Source organism: Coloeus monedula (assembly GCF_965178545.1).
Source record: "Coloeus monedula genome assembly, chromosome: 21".
Classification (NCBI taxonomy): domain Eukaryota; kingdom Metazoa; phylum Chordata; class Aves; order Passeriformes; family Corvidae; genus Coloeus; species Coloeus monedula.
In genome coordinates, this window is record NC_138801.1 from 2,384,269 (window position 1) to 2,405,105 (window position 20,837).

General features: G+C 47.3%; 1 protein-coding gene across 2 annotated transcripts; it reads right to left on the minus strand.

The window, feature by feature from the left end:
- Positions 1-603: 603 nt before the first annotated feature.
- UBAC1 (UBA domain containing 1) lies at positions 604-18,775 on the minus strand. Of its 2 annotated transcripts, none has more exons than XM_082295067.1 (10): positions 18,392-18,775; positions 14,448-14,568; positions 14,136-14,209; positions 13,281-13,388; positions 12,564-12,666; positions 11,802-11,910; positions 10,445-10,676; positions 9,168-9,254; positions 8,339-8,477; positions 604-6,036 (listed from the first exon to the last, which is right to left on the minus strand). In XM_082295067.1, the coding sequence occupies exons 1-10, from the start codon at positions 18,527-18,529 to the stop codon at positions 5,921-5,923; spliced, it is 1,227 nt and encodes a 408-aa protein (XP_082151193.1). In that variant the 5' UTR covers positions 18,530-18,775; the 3' UTR covers positions 604-5,920. The 2 variants fall into 2 exon arrangements, with proteins under 2 accessions (XP_082151193.1, XP_082151192.1); XM_082295066.1 differs by having other exon boundaries at positions 12,564-12,681.
- Between the last annotated feature and the right edge of the window lie 2,062 nt (positions 18,776-20,837).

The window sequence follows — 20,837 nt, forward strand, 5'->3', positions numbered from 1 at the left end:
AAAGAAAATGCTAATGAATTAACCCAACTGAACCAAAAAACCCCCAACTGAACCCTACAGATTCTCTCTCCTTCAGAGAAACAACCTCACACATTTACACCATCATCAGTTGCCTCCAGGGCACCCACAGAGGGGGCCAAAGCTTGGAAGTGCTTCCCAGATCCCCAGCAGCAGTGCTGGCACTGACAGCCAGATGGGAATTTTGGTTACGTCACATGCAATTTGCTGCATCCCACCAGCTGCTGCTTGCTGGGGCTGTTTTCCTTAATGAGGGTTCCCTTGTTGGGAAAGAAAAGACTTCAATTTGTCAGTCAACAACTGTCAAGATAAATCCCTCTTCAATGGCATCGCAACATCCCAGGGGATCACCAGATCGTGTTTCACAAAGCCCTTGCATGAATCTCCCCAAGTGCAAAATAGAGAAATAACTTGCAGGTGCAAAACCAGCTGCTGAACCAGGATTTCCTGCACAAACTCTGTGACCAGCTCTCAAAACACCCCACTTTCTGAGAAACAATTCCAGCAACCTGCAGGTACAAGGAACACTGAAAACCAGGGATCCATAAACCTTTGCTGCTCCTGCAAATGATGGTTCCGAACACCTTGTAATAAATCAAAAAACTTTATTTTGAAGATATATTATAAATGTACAGCACACACAACATCAGTGTCTGGGGTGATGTGTGAGCAGGTTTAAAGCCTCAGCATTCATTCCAGCCCCGGCCGTGGGCTCCACATCTCCACACACACAAGATTCCAGCCTGAACAGGTCTGGCTTTGCCAACACCTCCCTAACTTCCAGGAATATATTTCAGAACACAACAGCAACTGCTTAAAATGATCACAAATTAGCAGCATTCCTTGCTCTTGGCCTGGAGGCCTTCTGCAGGGAACAAATCCTGCTGGTTTTCCTGCTCAGGGAGAGGTCAGCGACCCACGCGAGCGTGGCCAGAATGAATCCCGAATTCCACAGGCTCAGGGACGTCTGCCCTAGTTTAAGCTTCAGAAAGTAATGTTACACCTTAGGAAGAGCTGTGCATGCCACACACCGGCATCAGAGCCAGATCAAAGTTATCCTATGCGGTACCTAATTGTTGTATACACAGGTGAAATGAAAAAATGTGAAGTCAGTACCTTGCAATGTAATTTTACTGGTGCTGCCTCGTGGGAAGTGCTGGGTAGCAAATCACATTCGTGTACAGTTCATTAAGCCATGATAAAAATATGCAAATTAAAAATCTCTACAGGCCTCTGTTACCTGCTGCAACAGAGACACTTGGGTTTGTGGGGCTTCATTTAAAACGTGATCCAATTTCCTCCCTCTCCCCAGAGCACGATATAAAACTATACCCAAATTCAGTAAGAATTTAATGCATTTACATTTACTGAAGTTCACATGCTGCAAACAGGATCTGCATTGAAGATCTTCAAATCTAGGGCAAGAGGTCCTTAAAAAACCCCTTTTGCTACACCTGGATGCGGGGATGGAGGTGAGAACATTCACGTGGACGTAACATCCCATGCAGGGAGGTGGGGATTGCCCCACACTGCCCTGCCACAGCCAGCACAAATCCTTCTGAGGAGGAACTGTCCCAGAGAGGGGGATACAGGCAGGACCTCCAGCCCCAAAGCTCCAGGACTCTCAGTCGGATGGAAATACCAGCTGGAAGTGCTGCTGTTTTGTTTGTTAATAAAAATGGTATTTATTATTAAAAGTAGAAAACCAGGGTGGTTACTTTGGATGAAACACTGGCTATCCTGTGCACAAGACTTTGGGAAAATTGCCACTGGAGCAGAGATCACAGCAACCTGTGCCTCTCCCACAGGCAACGTTTGCTGACAGTGTCGCTATACATTCGTTTGGTGCGATGCTTATTTCAACACCTTCCAAAATACATTAAAAGATCCTCAGCCCACGGATCACAATGCCTAAAAAAAGTAATTGTAACAGTCCTAACTAAAAAGGATTTCAATAACCACTAAAGAGTTGCTTGGATATGAAAATCAATCTCTGAAATGCAAGTTTGGTTCCAGGAGAGGAGGAAAGAAAGGAGGGTCAAGGTTTTTGGGACAGGTCTGTAACAGGGGCTGCCAAGAAGAAGCCACGAGCTGGAGGTCTTGGAACTCGTGCAGGAGAGAACCTCACACCTTCCCAGAGGAGGAATGCCCTGATGGCTGCTTTGGGAACCATGCAAGTCAATTTTCCAGCTGCATGGAGAACACAAAACGTCCTGGAAATGGTGCAAAGCCCGGCGAGCCCTGACCCAGCCGGGTGATCCCGTGTGACCATTTCCAAGGAGGGATGCAGCAATCCTAAAGGAAGACTCAATGTCACTGCTCACCAGAAGAGGAGGAATGGCAGATTCTTTGGGCTGGACCAGGGAGAGAGGTTCAGCAGGAGAGTTACACTAGCTCAGGCTCACAGGTCAAGATAATCAAGGTCCAAGCTGTAAAGTAGCCACTGGCCTTTTTCCCAAACACATCCCTTTAAATGCATCCCCCTAAAAAGAGAGTATAAATACGAAGCCCTGAGAACAAACTTCCATATAGTACATTTCCATTAAAAATATCAGTGTTTTGATAACACAGTTTTAAGTTAGATACATTTAAATAAATAGCTGGCTACTTGCAAGAGGCCTGCAACATCAAAAGGTATGAGATTGTCTGGCTACCAACGGGGCAAAGAGCAGGAACTGTAAGAATCACACTATTAGTCACCTACCACCCCATCCCTTTCCTGCTCCATCTCACAGGCTTCCAAATATTCCCTTGACCATGGTAAGAGAAAATTAACTCTGACATGTCTCTGCTAGTTTGAACTTGAGCACCCGAGGTGCAAGCACAAGTAAATCCTCACTGCTGTGAGCAGTTCTTCCTCACAAAACCTGCTGGTTTTACTGAACAAAAATCTGTCCCATGTGTCCAGGGATCTCTCACTGGTCCTCAGAGCAGATCCCCCAGGGAACAGGACAGTTCCTCACCAGGCAAAGCCATACACATTCCTTGTGCCTGGTGGCTGCACATTCCAACTCCTGAGTGGTGACATTTCAGTTTTTGTAGGTTGTCTAAAAACTGGGCCAATCTGTGCCTTTTCCAGCACAATGGACTCAACTCCCCTCTGCATTTTCAGGGATAAAGCAGCAATCCCACCCCTGGGGTGATGGGACACAGCCCCTGGTGTAATTCACACCCCAGCACCACAGATGTCTTGATCAATCCCTTCAACCTCAGGGTAGTTTTTGGTGGGTTTAAATCAACTCCTGGGCCTTGCTGCAAACACCAAACTTCCTAAATCCTGGTCTCCTGCAGCTTTTGGCAACTGCAAACTTCAGTTCTCACAAGCCAAGCAGGGCTCTGCTCAAGCCATCCCAAACAACACATGAGCTGTGGAAGTGTTGAGCTCTGGAACAACAAAATCCAGAAATAACCACATCTCCTCAAGCCTCCCAGCATCCTAAAGATGCAGAATTCCTTTATCCCTACGGTCTCCTTACTGCTGCTGCTGAACCTGGGCATTCTCACCTTCTATTACATAGGAATAATTTGTTTTGCTGCTGCTTTCCCCTGCACTTTATAACCAGTTCAGTGGCACTGAGGGGTCCTGGCATTCCAAGAGAGGCAGCTCTGAGCACTTTTATCCCTCTGAGCTCCACAGCCACTCCACCATCCACTCCTGAAATCAAACCCAGCATTTCCCAAGCCCTTACCTTCTTTAAAGGGCCATAACTGCACCAAAGGATCTGTTTGCTAAGTCTGAACCTCTCCTTATCCATTCAGAAGCCAAAAAACCTCCCACCAAACTACAGGGTAGTTTTTTCCAACTTTGCCTTCTAAAAACACTCATTAAAAGGTACATTAACCAGAATCCTGACTGTAGAGAAGGACATTTATCTCTGACATTAAGAACTTCAAGTAGAAGAGTCTTCTGGTATTATTATAAGCAAAAAGCTTCAGGAGTAAGCAAGAAAAATGGGTAAAATAATCAAAATCTTTCATAAGACCACAACATTCAGTCACAGCTACTCATGAGGAGCTGTGCTGAGCTCACTGGAGTGCAGGATCAGGCTCCTGGCTTTAGTTACAGGACAAGGTTATAATTTCATGTCATGTTGTCAGTCTATTCTTAGTAAGAGCCCACAAAAATGGTTTTACTGTCCAATTTGAACAGAAGCATCATCTCTATAAAGCTTGGAATTTCTAAATGTAGAAGTAAATATTTCAGCAGTCATCAACTGTAAAGCTTAATATGAAATTACAAAATAAAATTTAAAAAAAGAATCCTGGGATAGTAAGACAAGATAAAATCTCAGGCTGCTTTGATTTCCCCACCCTTCATATTAATTATGAGAAATTGGCAACTTCAGTGCCTCAGCTGCATAACAGCACAGAGCAGATGCCAAGTTCAGGCCAAAACTTGTTGTAGGGTTTCAGATTGCATCTTGCTGCATTTTTGTTTAAAAAAACTCCAACTGCACATAAATCCCTCCCACACCTAAAGAGGTGACTTGCAGAGCTGCTCAGGATCTCCCTGTTTGACAGGACACCTTTGTGCTGGTTAAGGACAGGGTCTCCACCTGGCTTCTCTGCAAGATTTGCCTCTTCTGCCTTTCCTGCAGGGCTGTGAAGCACAGGGCATGGCAGGGATGATGACAGATGTCAATCACATCACATTATTTTCACTGAGTTGAAAATAACCCCCTTTTTTTAGCAGACTGCTAAAAAAGTAACACCTGCAGAGCCCAGTCACAAACACCAGCTGGATATTCACAGTGAGTTCTGTTCTTAATAGCTCAGAAATCCTCTCTGAAATCTCAAGCCAGTCTTCTGGCAAAATAGGAAAGACCCAACCTGACAGTCTTGGTATGACCATGATAAAAATAAGGATGAAGAAAACCCACTTCTAACTGAAAGATAGCAATTTCAAGCGTGCTTTAAATACCTTAAACAAGATAAAAACCTGTGTGGTTCTGCTGCTTTACAGATCACCAGCAACCCCCTCCCCATGCAATTCAGCTGCTTTTTTTTGTAAACAGAATAAAACCCCCACGAGCCCCTTTCCAAAACGGTGCACATAAAAATGGGAGAAAAACCACTGTGTGAACATATCCCTCCTTGCAATGGGATATGGCAGAGTTATGAGCTTAGGAATTGCAGCCACTCGGGAATTCAAGTCTTGATGTGGTGAATTCTGTGGTGAAAGAGATCCTGCACCTGTATGGTACCTGACAGAGAACCTCCTGCAAGTACAAGCCCTGTGGGACTGCAACAACACTAATGCAGCAAATAAATAGGAAAAAGTAATGTTATTTATTAGAATTCCGTCTCTGAATGATTCTGCTTAAATTAGAAAGCCAGATAAACAAGCTTGGATAGAAATGTGCTTGCTCTCCCAAGATTTGGGTTTTTAAAAAACATTTCCTAAGAATCAATTTTTTTTTTTAAAAAAAAGCAGTTTTGCAATTGGATAAGAGCCATAAATTAATACTGTATGGAGATGATTTACATCCTATGCTAGTGGTCAGTGACCTTTTGTAAACACCAGCCAGATCCTAGCAAAACTGGCCAGAAAACTGTCACAGGCCTTTTGAACGAGCAATAGTTCTTTCCAACAATCAGATTCTTAAGCGTTTTCACAAAACCTTTTTCCTATTTTTTTTATATATATATACTTTATTTTAAACCTAATACCTGAAAACATAAACAAGTCCTCAAACCTCTTCCACTAACACTAAATCCACAAGGCAACTCACTCCTGTTGGCCGTAACTACGAAAGCTCTCGTGAGAGAGACCCCTCCAGCCAGGATCTCCCCCCTTCCCTCCCTTCCATCCACCCCCTCCCAACCATCCAGGCACCCTCCCGTGGAGGTGGAGGGGGAGTGAGGGGCAGGGGGAAGTGGCACAGTGCACTGGCAGTTCCCTCTACGTGCGATTCAGCGTCTGGAAGATTCGGGAGATCTGTAACATCACCGGCCCCGTTTCGGGATCGTTCATCCACTGAGTGCTGTTCAAGGGGTTTTCAAGCATATCCTCGAAGGCTGCCAAGAAACAGGGATTGCAACAATTAGTCCTTCAATGTCTGGGAGGTTTCAGCAGCAGGACAGTGAGAAATAGCTACAGCTCAAAGGCAGTGCCCAGAAATGTGGGAATGCACGTGTGTTCAAGGGTTCCCAGCCTCGGATGATGCCACAGGCTTTGTGCTTTCCTCAGCATTAAATTCACTGCAGACAGTGATTAAATACTCAGCCTGGATTATGGGCCAGCCCATGAAACCTCAAGGACATGGGGTTGAAAAGGTAAAACCTTAACAAATGTGTCCTAGCCTCAGTCTCCAGGATCATGAAATCCATCCATCCATCCATTCCTGAATGCTCTCCTGCAGCTCCACTCCTCTGATCAAAGCTTTTTCCACATCCCAGCCTGGATTTCCTGCACCAGTATCCTTTTCTTCCTTCGTACTTAACCAAGACAGTTCATGGAAAGCACAGTCACCCCGTGCCTGTTCCCTGTGCTGCCCTTTGCCTGCTCCATGGCTCCTCTGGAGAGGAAATCAAGCCAGCAGAAGCAGCAGCAGATGTGCCAAAGGCTGCCCAGAGCCAGCACAAGTGTAGCCCCTTAAGCCTCCAAATCTCAGCACTTTTATCTCTTCATAGAGGCCCCTGGAGCCACCAGGGAAGCAGCACCTTGTTCCTCCTTCCTGGTGTCTGGAGAGTAGGGGATGTCAGAGAGGCAGAAGGGGAAAGGTTGGGCGTGCTGAAAAACTACAACTTCTGAACAGGGAAAGTGGTCCAAATATTTAATTAATATTCTTTCTGTCTTTACAAGAAGCTTTGCTGCTTGTTTGCTTTTTTTTTTGTTGTTTTATTTCATCTAGTTTTGACTCTTCTACTCATGCTGAAGGAACCAGACAGGCACTGCAAGAGCCAAGCTGCAAATCTGGCAGAGGAATGGGCCAGGCACTGATTTAAGCCCTTTGAGCTGGGCTCCTGGACATTTGAAGCCAGTCATCACAGAATGGGACAAAAAAAGCAGCTGCACAGTCACCAAAATGTCAGTGTTGTAAGAGCCTGGTCCAAGGTCAGCACTAATTTTCCCAGGAGTGTCAGTGCACAAAGCTCAAGTGCCATTAGTGGGAGCTGGAAGTGCCCAGCACCTCTGAAAGGCTCCTCATTAATACCTTGCTCAAGGTCATGCAACTTGCCTCCAGGAAAGCCCAAAATAAAATCCAGATCTCCCCTTTCAGCACTTGAACTATTTTCTTTTATGCAGACTCACAAGCTTAAAACTAAAGATTTATAGATATTCTGTAAGGAACTCATCAAATGCAAAACCTCATTATTAAAACCTGTGACATAAGCAATTTGCAGATGTATCATTATGAATATATTCTCTGATGTTCATCCAAGCTCCACAAGCTCCTATAATGGCATTTCATTTTCTATTTATATTCTGAGCTGCAGTGTGGAACCCCTGTTGGAAATGAAGAGACCATTTGTTCAGAAATCAAGAGTGGGAAGGTTCTGCTCTTGAATTATTTAAAGGCTTGCAAACTCTCCTAATTACATTTAAAGTGGTATTTTTAAAGGTCCTCTTGAATAAGCTGTGCACACAGCCTTTATTTAAAAGCATTGCTTCAAATAAGTTTTGAAGCCAAAGATTAAATGCAGAACGTTTTATCTACATGACAGAGCCAGTCATTGTTCTGTGTTGTCAAAAAGAGCAATTCCTCAGGGATGTGAGGCTCTGTGAGGCTCCTCAGCTGGGTACACACTGTGCCCACAGCCTTTCTGACCACGAGCACACAGACTTTACCACAGAGCTGAAACCCAAGCAAGGGGAAGGGTGTTTTCCCATTTTATCTCCATTTTGATAGGCAAAGCCTTAGCTCAGCCTTCTTGTTTGGACACTTTTCCACAAGTTCCCTTCTGTCTCAGTGAGCAGGCCTCACACACAGGGAGCTGCACAGCAGGAGACTGCCTTGTTTTTTCTGTGAAATAATCAGAGTTCTAGACAGACATTCCTGATTTTTCCCCTCATGGCCAAAGGGAGCACACAAAAGGTCTCCTAAATCCACAAAAGCATTGCAGCCAGCAGCTATTAAAGTTCTGAGTTCAGCAAGTGTAATCCTGGGGAATTAGAATAATTTCTGGGACAGCCCCAAGGTCTGCTCTGGGTTCAGCTGAGCTGCAGGATGAAGCAAACTAACAGCACAGCTGCTGCAAGTGAGGAAAAGGCTCCAGAGCTGCCCCTATCCCCCAAAGGGGGCTGTCACCACCCAGCTTCTCCTTTGACTTCCTGGCAAATCCACATCTCCTGTGTGGGTTCCTGCTGCACACTTACCTAGTAGAGTTTTAGGGTTGGTGAGCCCTAATTGTACCACTGGGTTTTCTAAGATGGCTTGGAAGAGAGGGCTGTTGGTGTCAATGCCCTTATCTAAGTCCTCTGGAGAAGGTTTTCTGTCTCCCAGCAGCCACTCACACTGAAAGAAATCATCAGGCACATCAGATGTCATTAGAACCAAAGTGTCTCTACTCACATTGCTAATGTGGCATTTTAAAAATACTTCTCCCTCTCCCGGTTAAAGCCTGAGCTGTACATTTCCTTTCACACATTCATTTGTACCATCCAGCCCAATATCCTCTCTCCAACAGCAGCCAGCACTGGATACTGAAGAGAGGATTCACTGGCTGTCAGCTGTGTCCACAAAATTTTCCTTAACATACAGCAGGGGACTAATCAATCTTGGAAAAACTTCCTGTTTTCTGATTCCAGAAACGGTGGAAGCATTGCTGCCAAATGCTAATTTACACACTGCATGGTTTGACTGTACCCTGGATCATTTATTCCTGTCCTAAACCAGATATTCTTGGGAATACCTTTTCCTTTCTCATGATAGCACAATCTCTTTTGCAGACTGTGGTGAGGGAGTTTCTCAACAGCTTTTTGAAAACCCAGCCTCAATCTCACGGACCCTGAGCTCCTCTGAGGAGCCCAAACCCTTTCTATTCCAGCCGTGTATCCAATCTGAAAGAGGCACAGAATTTGTGCTCCTGAATCTCCAGTAAGGGCTGACTTCATGGCAGATCAAAACATGATCCAGTTCAAGGATGAAAGCATCAGTGGGACAGACCCTTGGAGCAGCAAGGAGCGGGAAGGACGCTGTACTCACGGCTGCGTTTTGCTGGTTGTTGTTCACTCTGAGTGCATCCACCACTTCCTTTTCATCAAATCCCATCTCCATCAGGGCAATGACAGCCTAGAGCAGAATCCCACAGCTGAATGTTACACTTAGAACAGAAATGAGAGCAATCATATCCCAGAGCAATACGTGGGGTAAAACCCCTCATAGTTTCCGTTTGCAGAGCACTCAGCAATTTTATTGACAAAGTTTTCAAATATTCTATATCAAAAGTGTCTTTATCATGGAAGAAGAATAAATCTTGGGAGTGAAGGTGGTTCCTACCTCAACACCGGAAGCTGAATGCAAGGCAAAGGCAAAGAGCAAGTATAGTTGGGGTAGAAAAGAGAAGGAAAGTGAGGAAAAACACCTCATTTGGGAACTCTCCTGTCACAAAGCTCTTGTTCACATCTCACTGGCAGATCAACCCTGATGTGCATTTGTGGTTCTATTCACCCCATCTAATTTCACTTCCCAGGCTTATTATACTGCTGGTGAGTGTGATGTATTCAGACAAACACACCCAGATATTAGTATGAGAATGTTTCATTGTTTAGAAATCGCACCCAGGCCATCAAATGCATTTGCAGCTCTTAACCCAAATCTCAGAACAGCTAGCTATAAACCCAAGGTGCCAGATGTTGCAGAGCCCCTCCTGGTGTGTTCCCATTGGGAGAACAACACATTCCCACTGCAGATCCAAAAAAAAGGCAACTTCTGTGTTCACTGCAAGACTTCAATCTGCTGGTGGTACTCGTCCTTGTTCCCTAAAACAATAATGTTCTGTCATTTCCACAGAATCATGGAATGGTTTGGCTTGGAAGGGACCTTAGAGATCGTCCAGTTCCAACTCCCTGCCAGGAGCAGGGACACTTTCCACTAGTCCAGGTTTTTCTGAGCCCCATCCAGCCTTTTCTAGAGCCAGAGGATCTGCTCCTGTCCTGCCACCCTTCCCTCCCAGGCTGCAGTGAAAACAACAATGCCAGGGGTCTGGAGCTCACTTCAGTCCTCTCAGAGTTTCCAGGTGCAGAAGTAACAGTGCCAGTCATGGAGATCCTGCTATCCCAGACAGCAATGCATTCCTGAGGCAATATCCCTGAATTTATACACTCCCTGAACACCTCCACTGAAATACTGCCAAGCCAGCCCAATATCCATCTACCCACAGGTCCCATTTCACTTATTAACTAAACCTTTATTTGGATTTCATGGTGCCCACAAAATCCCTCCCAATGCCATCAGTTCCACAGGGGATAAGCAGCACCTACCCGTGGGTCTGGACGAAACTCTCTTTTCCTCCGGATCTTCTTGAATATTTCCGTCAGCTCATCCTTGGCCTCTTCCCCGCCCTCCTCCGAGCTGGGGCCCGCAGCTGCCTCAGCAGAGGAGGCAGCACCTTCAGCTGGGGCTTCTGCAGGAGTCTGACCTGGCAGAGGAGCATCCACAGAAGGGTCATCAGCGTGTTCTATCAACCACTCCATGGCCTGGGTCACCGACATGCTGGAAAACGCGGGAACACCGGGATGAGACACTCAGATGTGACAGCTCCACATACATTCATTTATTCTCATGGTGGATGCACCTGCAGGTTAATTAGTACCTGAAAACTCATAAATAAAGTTTTGGAGCTAATGTCAGAGCACCTCGATTCTCTGGGCATCCACAATCTTCTCTGAAGCTGCGAAAAGAGAGGATCCAAGTCCAACTTGGACCTGCAACCCAGATTTTAGAAGGCATTTCTGAGGCAGTCACCTCACTCTCTGCAGCATCTGCGTTGTTTCCCAAAGAAGCAGTGGCTGTTTGAAATTGTGGACAGAACTGCCAACATAGCACGTTCCTAATTTACACTGGAACCACATCTCAGGTGTCAACAGCTCTGTTCCTGAGGGAGAGGCAGCAGAACACCATGGTGTGCCAGCATCACTTGCTGTGCAGTGTAACTGCTCCAGCAAAAGGATCCTCAGAGCTCCCAACACCTCTTCCCAACAGGTAGAAAGGGAAAAGCACAGATAACAATAGTGCAATGAATGTGTAATTCCATGGGACACACAGGAATTGTTACATGTTCATGGAAGGGAAAGCCTTTGCCTATTTGGCTTTTCTGTTACCACATGAAAGCTGCAGGACAAGAGGGGAGAAAGTCTTCCTGCAATACTGGAAAAGTGTCACTGGAATATGTTGTGGACTCTATCACCGACATTCTTCCAGAATGGCCTAACAAACCCCTCTGAGGAGGGAGGCAGTACAGCTGGCTGTTCTTGGGGCATGAGAAGAACAATGTAACCTCCTATTTTCCTGCACTCTGGACTTCACAGTATTCTTGGAATTTTTAAAGATCAGCACCAAGTATATTTCTACAGCTGAAAGGCCAGGGTGGATGGGCTAAGTTTGCCTTTTCCTCTGTAAAATCTGACTTTAAAAGCTGAATACCCACAGACCTTGCAGAGCACATCCAGCACCGATCCCCCCTTCCCTGTGCCACCTGCACTCGGCCTGAGGCAGCACTTCTTGGAGTTAATACTTTCTCCAACCTCCATTTAGGTGACCCATATAAGGAAACAAAAAAGATGCAAAATTGTGTTAAAGCACAAGCAGTAGGGACCAGGCAGGTGCTGCAACACTCACTGGTTCAGCCGGAGGGCTTTGACAGCTCTGCTCTCTGGGAAGCCCATCTCGGTGAGCTGGCGCAGCGCGATCTCATCCACCCTGTCCTCCTCATCCTCATCCAGCATGGCTGCACACACACAAACAAAACAGTGCTCAGATTCACTCCAGGCTCATACAAACCCCTGTGTCAATGGAATGGCATGTGTTAACTTCATCCCCCATTCTCTCTCCCATCCCTCCTTTTGTTTCTGCCCCCAGTTTGCCACCTCATCATGTAATTTGCTGCACTCAGCTCGATCCGGCTCAGATTGATTCTTCCAGGACAAAGACTTTGCCCAGATGTGTTCAAGATCTCAAACAAAAGGCCACAAACTCTCACATGACCATGGGATTTCCACACAATTAAATATATGAGATTCACTGAAGATCCGTTAATCATTTCTCTAGAAATTAAGTTGGATCTGGCCGTAGCAGATCTCAAGGATGAGCATTTCCCACCAACCCGATCAAGAGCCAGAGTTTCTCCTCATTTTACTACCTCCTTGTGCATTTTCAGCTATTCTTTACCAGCCCCACTAATAATTTTTAAATGGAACTTCTCACCCATCCCAAAGGGACCTTTTATGTCCATGACTTTCATCCACAAGGTGCAACTTTTGCCACAAAGTTTTCAGCAGCTTTGCTGCCACATCAGTGTCTGAACTTCACTCTGAGCCCACTCCTATGCTCCAGAAACAAATTCCCAGGATTGAATTAGCAACTCTAAAGATATGTTCATACCATTTGCCTTCTTAAATAGTTCAACTGCATCTGGGTTCAGTGCTAGCAATTTCTGTGCAACTTCTATGAGAGACACTAAAATCTTCCGGAGCTCTGTCTGGAACTGCAAGAAAGGAAACTGTCAAAACATTTAGACAGAGAAGTTACCAGCCATCAGTGAATCTTAATATATCTATTGTTAGCAACACAGCAGCAGCCTGGCCCTCTGTACACAGGGTTGCTTTATTAGGGCTTTATTTTCATTGTTTAGTCTCTCAGGAGGTCTGGGACCTTCCTGTGGAGCGTTACACAGAAGCAAAAGCTCCTGGGCAGAAAGGTCCTTTTATTTCTACCACACCCAGCAGCAGTCAAGGAAGGGAAAAAACCCACTGCAACCCCCTGAACTATTTAAGACTGAAGAAATAAACCCCCCCAACTTCACATCTGCCACAAATCCTGAATGTGCTCTGAAGCTTTTCCAAGCACAAACAAAACATTTAAAATCATAGTTTAGGACAGTATTTTATTATCACTAAACAGCATAAGCTGTGTCTAAACCTTAAGCTATTTAATGTACATTACAGACACCTGAATTTCTCCTATAACGAAAACAGAACTGCATTCACAGGTAAGAGAAAAGCTTCTATAAATATATATATATATATATATATATATATATATATATATATAAGCCTGTTTGGGTATTGGTGTGTGGGTTCAAATAGATGCAGTACTTACATCCCTCATGTTGTGGTGGGTCACGGTGCGGTCCACGCTGCGGGCGGGCAGGTTGGCAGTGGCTTTGAGGATGGCATCCTTGTCAGGAGCCTTCTGCTCCTGCTTCCTCTGCAGGGAAGGGAACAGGAGCAGGTTTCATAACCCATCAGCCACAGGACAGAGAACACAGCAGAGAGTTTCACGTTCCTCCCCAAGACACCAAGCAGTGCTCTGTCACTTGTAATGCCATGGATTAACAGCTCCAGGAGTATCCTGCAATTACAGGACTGAACTGGGCCTGTTGGGCTGCCCCACTCTCAGTCCTTACACCCAAACATGCAGGGGAATTCCAGCATAAAGAGGGACAGTGATGTATCCCAGAGAACTTGGAGGCCTCTGAGTTTATGTGATACATCAACTGCAGTACCACTGGTGCATAAACACCATCCTGACCTCAGGAACAATTCCAATAAAACAAAGTAAAACAGTAAGGGGCAACATTTCAGGGTTAGAGGGTGACAAGTCACACAGAGCTAAAGGCAGAAGACAACCTGGCAGCAAGCCAACATATTTCTTTGGGTTTTCAAACAAACCAAGGCACTTGCTGAAATGTATTTTAATTATTAGACATTTGTTCAAAGATGAAATCTGTAACATTTCCACAGAGTGTATCTGTGTGTCTTATTTTAAGGCAGATGTCCTCAGAACAACAGTTAAAAACGTAAAATCAGCTTCCTCTACGTTGGGAAAAAAAGAGGAAGTAATTCCTCTGGAATTTAACTGGCAGCATCTGCCTCTCCAAGGAGAGCACATCACAGTAACCCTTCCACATAACAACGATAAAGCAGAAGTTAATCAGAAGTGTCTCGGACTCACCTTCTCCTCTGCCACCACATCTGCCATCTTGGGCAGCAGCGCCGGCGCGCGCTTCTTGATCAGCAGCAACACATCTGCGAGAGAAGGACACTGCCACAGGTTAGAGAGCCTGGGAGAGCAGCTGCTCTGAGATACCCCACAAACTCAACTGCTCCTGGAGGTGAATTCTGTGTTAGCTCCACTGTGGCATTTATTTAGCTTCCTATGTCAAAGCAGAGAGTAAATCTTTAAAATGTTACTGTTTGGAATTTGCCAAACGAAACCCAACCTCCTGCTTCCAGGCTGACAGAATTCAAACCCAGACAATCTCACCTCTGTCCTGAATGTTTTCCTCCAACACTGTTTTTGTGTCTGTCAGCACCTTCTCAGAAGTAGCATGGATCAGCTTATGATGTGTCACAGTTTTGGGATCCTCCAAGCTCCCAGGAACACACTGCAGGAGACAATAATACTGCAGATCACAAAACACAAACTTGGCACTCAGGATTCTCCACATACAAACTGTGCATCATTTCCTGGCTTCTCAACAGCTTAAGCCAGAGGTCAGTGCACATAAAGCATTTTATTCAAGAAAATTATGTTTGATTTGTGCCTGTGTGAGTGGATTTGTGCTTTCTCAGGACACCTCTCTCACACTAAAAGCTGGGAGCCTTGGAGACTTGGAGCAAAGCAAGGATGCTCCAGGACCCACTGCTACATTAATTCTGCAGCAAATCACTCGGGTCCCTCACTCTTGGTGAGCAGCAATTGGTATCACAAAGTAAAAATGCAAATCTGCCAAGAGGAGCAGGGTTTTGCAGGAGGGGAGGCTGTAATGTTGCTGTATGTTCTCATTTGGAGTGTCCAAACAGGACTCCCTGCTTCACCTAGCAATTATTATTTACTCTCAGAGTAAACAAGCCACTGCCAGCAGTGATTTTGGTTTATCTGACCTTAAACTGGGCAGTTTCTGCACATTGTTTCAAGCTGAAATCAAGAGATTTGGCTGCTGGAGCCCTAACCTGGGTTCCTGCTGAAAAGGCTGAACCAAAGTTCTGCTCACAGCTCTTCTTCCCAACCATAAATAATCAGAATACAACGGAATTTTTTTTTTGGTGCTCATTCCTTTATTGCAACTCTAAATTGCATGTCAATTAATTCACTAGGAAATCAGTTCAAATCCTAAAAAAAGAGTGCTCACACAGGCCTTGAGCTGCCTCCTCCTCACACCAAAGTGGCTCCAGATGCACAGTGAGAGATTTCAGGAACATTATTACATCAGTGCATCTAGAGGCTTCCAATTTGTTTGAGTGCAAGAAGAAATCAAAGTGCTTGCAATTCCAGAAAGGCAAAATTAGAAATAACAACCTACCAAACCCCAGAAATTGCTGCCGCTGTTCCCACCACAAAACAGGACACTTAATACTGACCTCGCCTGCTCTGCTCACAGCAAACAGCTTTTAACAACACTTCTAAATGTTTCTACCAAGCCACTTCCACTTGCCCATATCTGCACAAGAGAATGTTCCTCCTTCATGCAACAGAGCCATTCCCAGAAATCCCACTGAAATCCCTAATTTTGATGGAGCATTTAGTGCTGTTCATCACCACCTCTCCTGCTGACTGCAACTGATGGAAAGCTCAGCTCCCTGCTGTTTTTCCAAACAAAACACACTTGTTTCCAACACGGATTCCAGTCCCTCACCTGAACCTGTGCTCGGTTCTGACGCCTCACTGAGACTGAGGTGAGAACATCTGAGTCCTGCTTTGTCTAACAGGAGCCTCTCAGGAATCCTCCAGCTCATGAAGTGCTGAACCAGGGCCAAAGACTCCATTAACAGCTGGGAGAACCTCCTGTAATGGATCTGATCAGGTGCCCAAAATGCCTGGGTACGTCAGTGGAACATCTCTGCAAACAAGCTCAGAATATTCCTGTTACAGACCCTGAGAGTAAGAGAAGCTGAAAAGGGCAGCTGGGAGGTGTGTTTGGGGTGGGACACACAGACCTATTACCCTATTTTTCCCCAGCACACATGAAGGAGTGTGTGAGGACAATCACGTAATAAATGTGGGCAGTAATTAATCATAAAACTAATAAGGTAAAAGTTTAAGCAAAAAAATTAAAGTTCTGTGGACACCGATTCTTATTTCCTGTTCTTCCAACCACTTCATTAACAACTGCAGAGAATAGTAGGGCAGATAGGAGCACTACATACACCAAAGAGGCTGCTGAGCGAAACACCTGGCTTACCTGTACGTTTTAACATGCCCTGGAAATAGAAAAAACACCTGACCAGCAGTGCCTTTACTCACTCTCACCTTTTCTTTTTAATTCTGGAGTTCCCAGCAGGCTACTCTGCCTGGCAGGTGACAAACATTTGCCACTGGTGATGCCAAGCACCTCTTGCAAAGCTTGGAATCCTGGTAAACCACAAGGCTTTGTTTGTTTATAACTATGAAATAGCTTGGGTGTTTTGGTTTTTTTTTTCTGCTTTTAATAACAGGAACATTTGAAAATAGCCCTGACACTCCCTCCTATTAAACTTGGGTGGCTTAAACCATCTGTTTAAACAAATGATGTTACAGGTAAAGAGGCAAACCAGTGGGAAGGGTTTATTTCTTTAACAAAAGATCCCAAAATATCAAATTTAGGGGGAATAAAGACATCAAGAATGGCACTTCAGAGACCAGCCAGCATTTGAATACTATGGAAGGAAAAGTGACCACTTTTTCAGTTCCAACCTGTTACAAACATCTCCCTTTGCTTCCTGAGAGAATGATTTCAAAGATGTTCAGGAACACAATCATCAGTCTCTTAGAAGAGGTGGCTGCATCAATTATCTCAAGGGGTTATCATGATTCAGGCCATGATCAGGAGCCATGATTTTTCCAGGTCTATTTTTCCCCTCCATACAACTATCTGTTATCCATTATGGTTATGGAAATCCACCCCAGGAGCACAAAGCAGCAGAGAACGAAATCAAATGTCACTCTGAGTTATCAATTGTCTCTAAACCCGCTCTCTGTCCGTGCAAAGCCATCCCCTCTTGTCCTGGCACTCCATCCCTTGTTATATAATCTCTCTCCCTGTTTCCTGTCAGCTCCCTTCAAGTACTGGAAGGCCACCTGGGCACCTTTATTTCACCCAGGAAATAAAACCTTTAACCCCTCAAACGTGAGTTAAGTGGTTACCAACTACAGGCATCTTCTCCTATTGCGCTGGTTTTATGTGGAAAAAAGTCTTTGCAAGACTATAAAGACAAACCCTCCTCACCATTAAATGTGATTTAGTGATCTGTGCTCCCACAGGGAGGAGTTGAGGCTCCAGCTTTTGCCAGCTCTACAGTTCCACGTCCCTCAGGAAGAAATGCAGCAGGTCAGGAGTGCAGCTGCCAGGCCAGGCTGTGCTGGCCCCAGACTCCTGGCCACGGGTCACCACGCTGCTGTTGTCAATCAGGACAGCAAAACCCAGCTGTGGCAGAGCTTCCAAACTCAAACCTGAAACCACTGGGTCTGACACTGACACACCAGAGAGCTTGTGCTCCCCTGCTCTGCTTCCACAGCCTGTGCCTCAGCTTTGGACACGTTTTCCCCTGCACACAGTGAGAAGTGATTGACCCTTTGGCCACTTGCATCAAGACCTTATTGTTTTAAGCACGAGGAGAGCATTAGAAGAGCTTTTATCTCCCCCAGAAAACACCTCCGTTGTTCCCGTGCCAGCACAGGGTGAGGCTGCACTAAGATTTTAACAAAACAGGTCATTTCTCCTCCACGGTTCCCACCTTCCCTCTTTGTTCAGGCACAGAAACAAACCAGGCTGTGATCCAACGCACACCCACCAGCTCCCACAGCACGGGCAGGAGCTGCTGATCTCTGACACCGCTGCAGAACACACGCCAAACTCCCTAACCAAATGTTACAAAGCCATTTCCGCCCAAATCCTCCTTTCCCAACACACTGAACTCGCCGTTTTCTTTCCGTAGGGAAACTCTCACGGCGTTTTCTTTCCGTATGGAACAGTTTCACGTAATTCGGGGTGGGGAAAGCAGACACAGCAAACCAGGACACAAAGCCACCTGTTTACCTCAGCTAATGTTATTTTTTTCTCTTTTTAAAGACATTTACAGGGCGTTGGAAAAAATCAGTTTTCCTCACGGGACAGCTTTCCTTTCCCCGGGACTGTTAACTCCGGTCGTTCTCCCGATCCCCGGTTTCCAGCCCCGCAGATCTGCGGGCGCTCTCGGTGGCCCAGCCCGGCCCCGGTGCCCGCTCCTTACGTGCTTCAGGCACCGCTCCTTGAGCTTCTCCACCGTGGTGTCCTCGGGCACCTCCTCCAGCCACTCGGCGCCCTCCATGGTGCACACATGGAGCCTCAGCACCTTCCCCGCAAAGATCTTCTCCTCCTGCACGAACATCGCCCCCGGTCCCGGTCCCGCCGCTCCGCCCCCGCCGCCGCCTCACCAGGCCCCGGGCAGCGCCGCGCGCTCCCGCCCGCCCATGAAGGTGACCCCGCCCGGCCCGGGAGAGCGACGGCCCGGCCCGGGCGGCGCGGGGAGCGCGGCGGTGGCTGTGCCCGGCCCGGCCCTGCCCGGTGTCACCGCCGGTGTCACCGCCCGGGCCCCGCCGTCCCTCCGGGGACACGGCGGCGCTCCCGCCGCGACCGGAAACGGAAATGCTGAACACCGCGGCGCATGCAGGGAGATGTAGTTCTACCGCGGCGCGCTCCTCCGGAAGTGAAGGCGAAGGAACACCTCTTCACGCCCGCCCCTGGGAGGGCAGTTAGGGTTTTCAATCTTTAATAAACCTTACATAAACGATTAATGACACTTAATGACGTTTAAGACCGTTTATCAACCGCTCCTCTGCGCCGCAGTTAATACGGAGCTGCCCCGCTCCATTGTGGGATCGCGGTCTCTCCCCGCCCCGGTGCGCGCTGGGACTGCGGCGCTGCCCGGTGCATGCCGGGAGTTGTAGTTCCGTTCCTCGGGGCTCGGGCAGTCCTTGAGGCGGCCCGGGCACGGCTGGGGGGTCGCGGACACTCCGGGAACACCGGGAGGCACCGGGGCGATGCTGCTGTCCCGAGCGGAGCGGGATGGAGCGGCCGGGGGCAGCGGGCATTCCCCCTCCGGCCGTTGGAGGGGGCCCGCGGGCTGCCGGTTCCCGGCCCGCTGCCGTTCTTCACCGGGGGACTCAATTCCCAGCCCACGGGGGTTATTTGTTTTTATCTTAGATTATTAAAATTTTTACGTGTTGTTCAAACCGTGTTGTTTCCAACGGCTCGGGCCCGAGCTGCGCCAGTCACTTGGGTTCGGGTTTAGTAAGCGTTGCAAAGTTTTCGCGAGTTTAAAGTACGTATTTATTTAAATTAAAGCGATAGATTCGCTCAAGAAGTGGCTCTCCTGTTTCCCAGCTGCAGAGGTTGAAAGTGTGGGTTTCTTGCGGAGGCATTTTGGGGCTTTGACAGCCCCAAAACACATCTGTCCCAATTGTGTTGGACAGGAATTCTGCGGGATTGGGGCCTCGGGTAACACCAGGATCTGTCTGTGCCCGTCAACAACAACAAAAACCCCTCCGTAATCCACTGCAAAGCGCTGGCCACGCTCGCTCTGCACACCCCGTATGCTCTGAATTGCTTTCCTGCTCCTTCCCGCAGCCTGACACGCTGCGGGGTTTTTTAGTGTTAAATACGCCATTAAAAGGGACCTGAAATGAGAAAAGGGCGCTGCAGCTGCTGGGTTTTATGGATTTATTAAATGGAGCTGTTCTTGTTCAGAAAAGAAGAGAAATCGGTGGGATGTCCATCCCTGAGAGCGAGCCCCGCAATGCCCGTGTTGCAGTTGGTTGAACGGCAGCTGAAGCTCTGTGGAAGAAATAAATCCTGGTGGAATCAGGCCCAGAGACAACAAAGGCGATAAAGGGTTGTGTGAGGGGGAGCTGAGAGCTTTGGGGAGCCCAAACTCGATCCTACAGAAAGCAGAGTTAATCTGGGGCTGCCGAACGCTGTTGCACGAAGCCCCAACCCCAGGCTGCAGCTCTGCGGGTCTTTGCCCTTGCTCCACGCTGCACCAGAAGCTCCCAGAGCTCAAACGGGAGGTTCCCTATCCCGTTTTCCAGCATGCCGAGGAATCCCATCCCTCTCTGCTGTGCCGAGCTCAGCCAGCAGCCCCAGAGCCCACGAGAGGGAGCAAATTCCTGCTCAGCAAACTCCCGGCCAGCAGCAGCTCCCTCTGGGAATAACCACGCGAGCTTCCCTCCCAAAAACGCGGCCCCGGAGCCCGGGGGTGCTCCCGGGGCTGGCACGGGGGAACCCCAAGTCCTTGTGAAGGGCCGAGCACCAGCTCCCCGGCCACCAAATCCACCCCGAGAACTCATCTTTCCTGCTGATCCCGGCGGTTTTGCTCCCTGCAACTTTTCCCTGCTCCACGGAGGGAGCTGAAGTCTGGGACTCACTCGGGAAGGAGGCCCTGGAGTTGGGGACAACAAGGATAGGGCTTTGCTGGGAATTCTTTTAAACCAGCCAGGGAGCAGGGGGTGATCTCCCAGCGGGATAAATCCAGGGGTGTGGAGCTCTTGGTGTGCCCAGGACCTTCCACAGCCATCAAGAGGCTCTGAGCAGTCGCTGCTGCGAAGGAGAAGCAATATCTGGAGATGAATCTGCAGCTGAGGCGGGGAAAAAAAAAAAGATTTCTGCTTTCTGGCCATCTCTTGCGTTGAAGCAGCGCT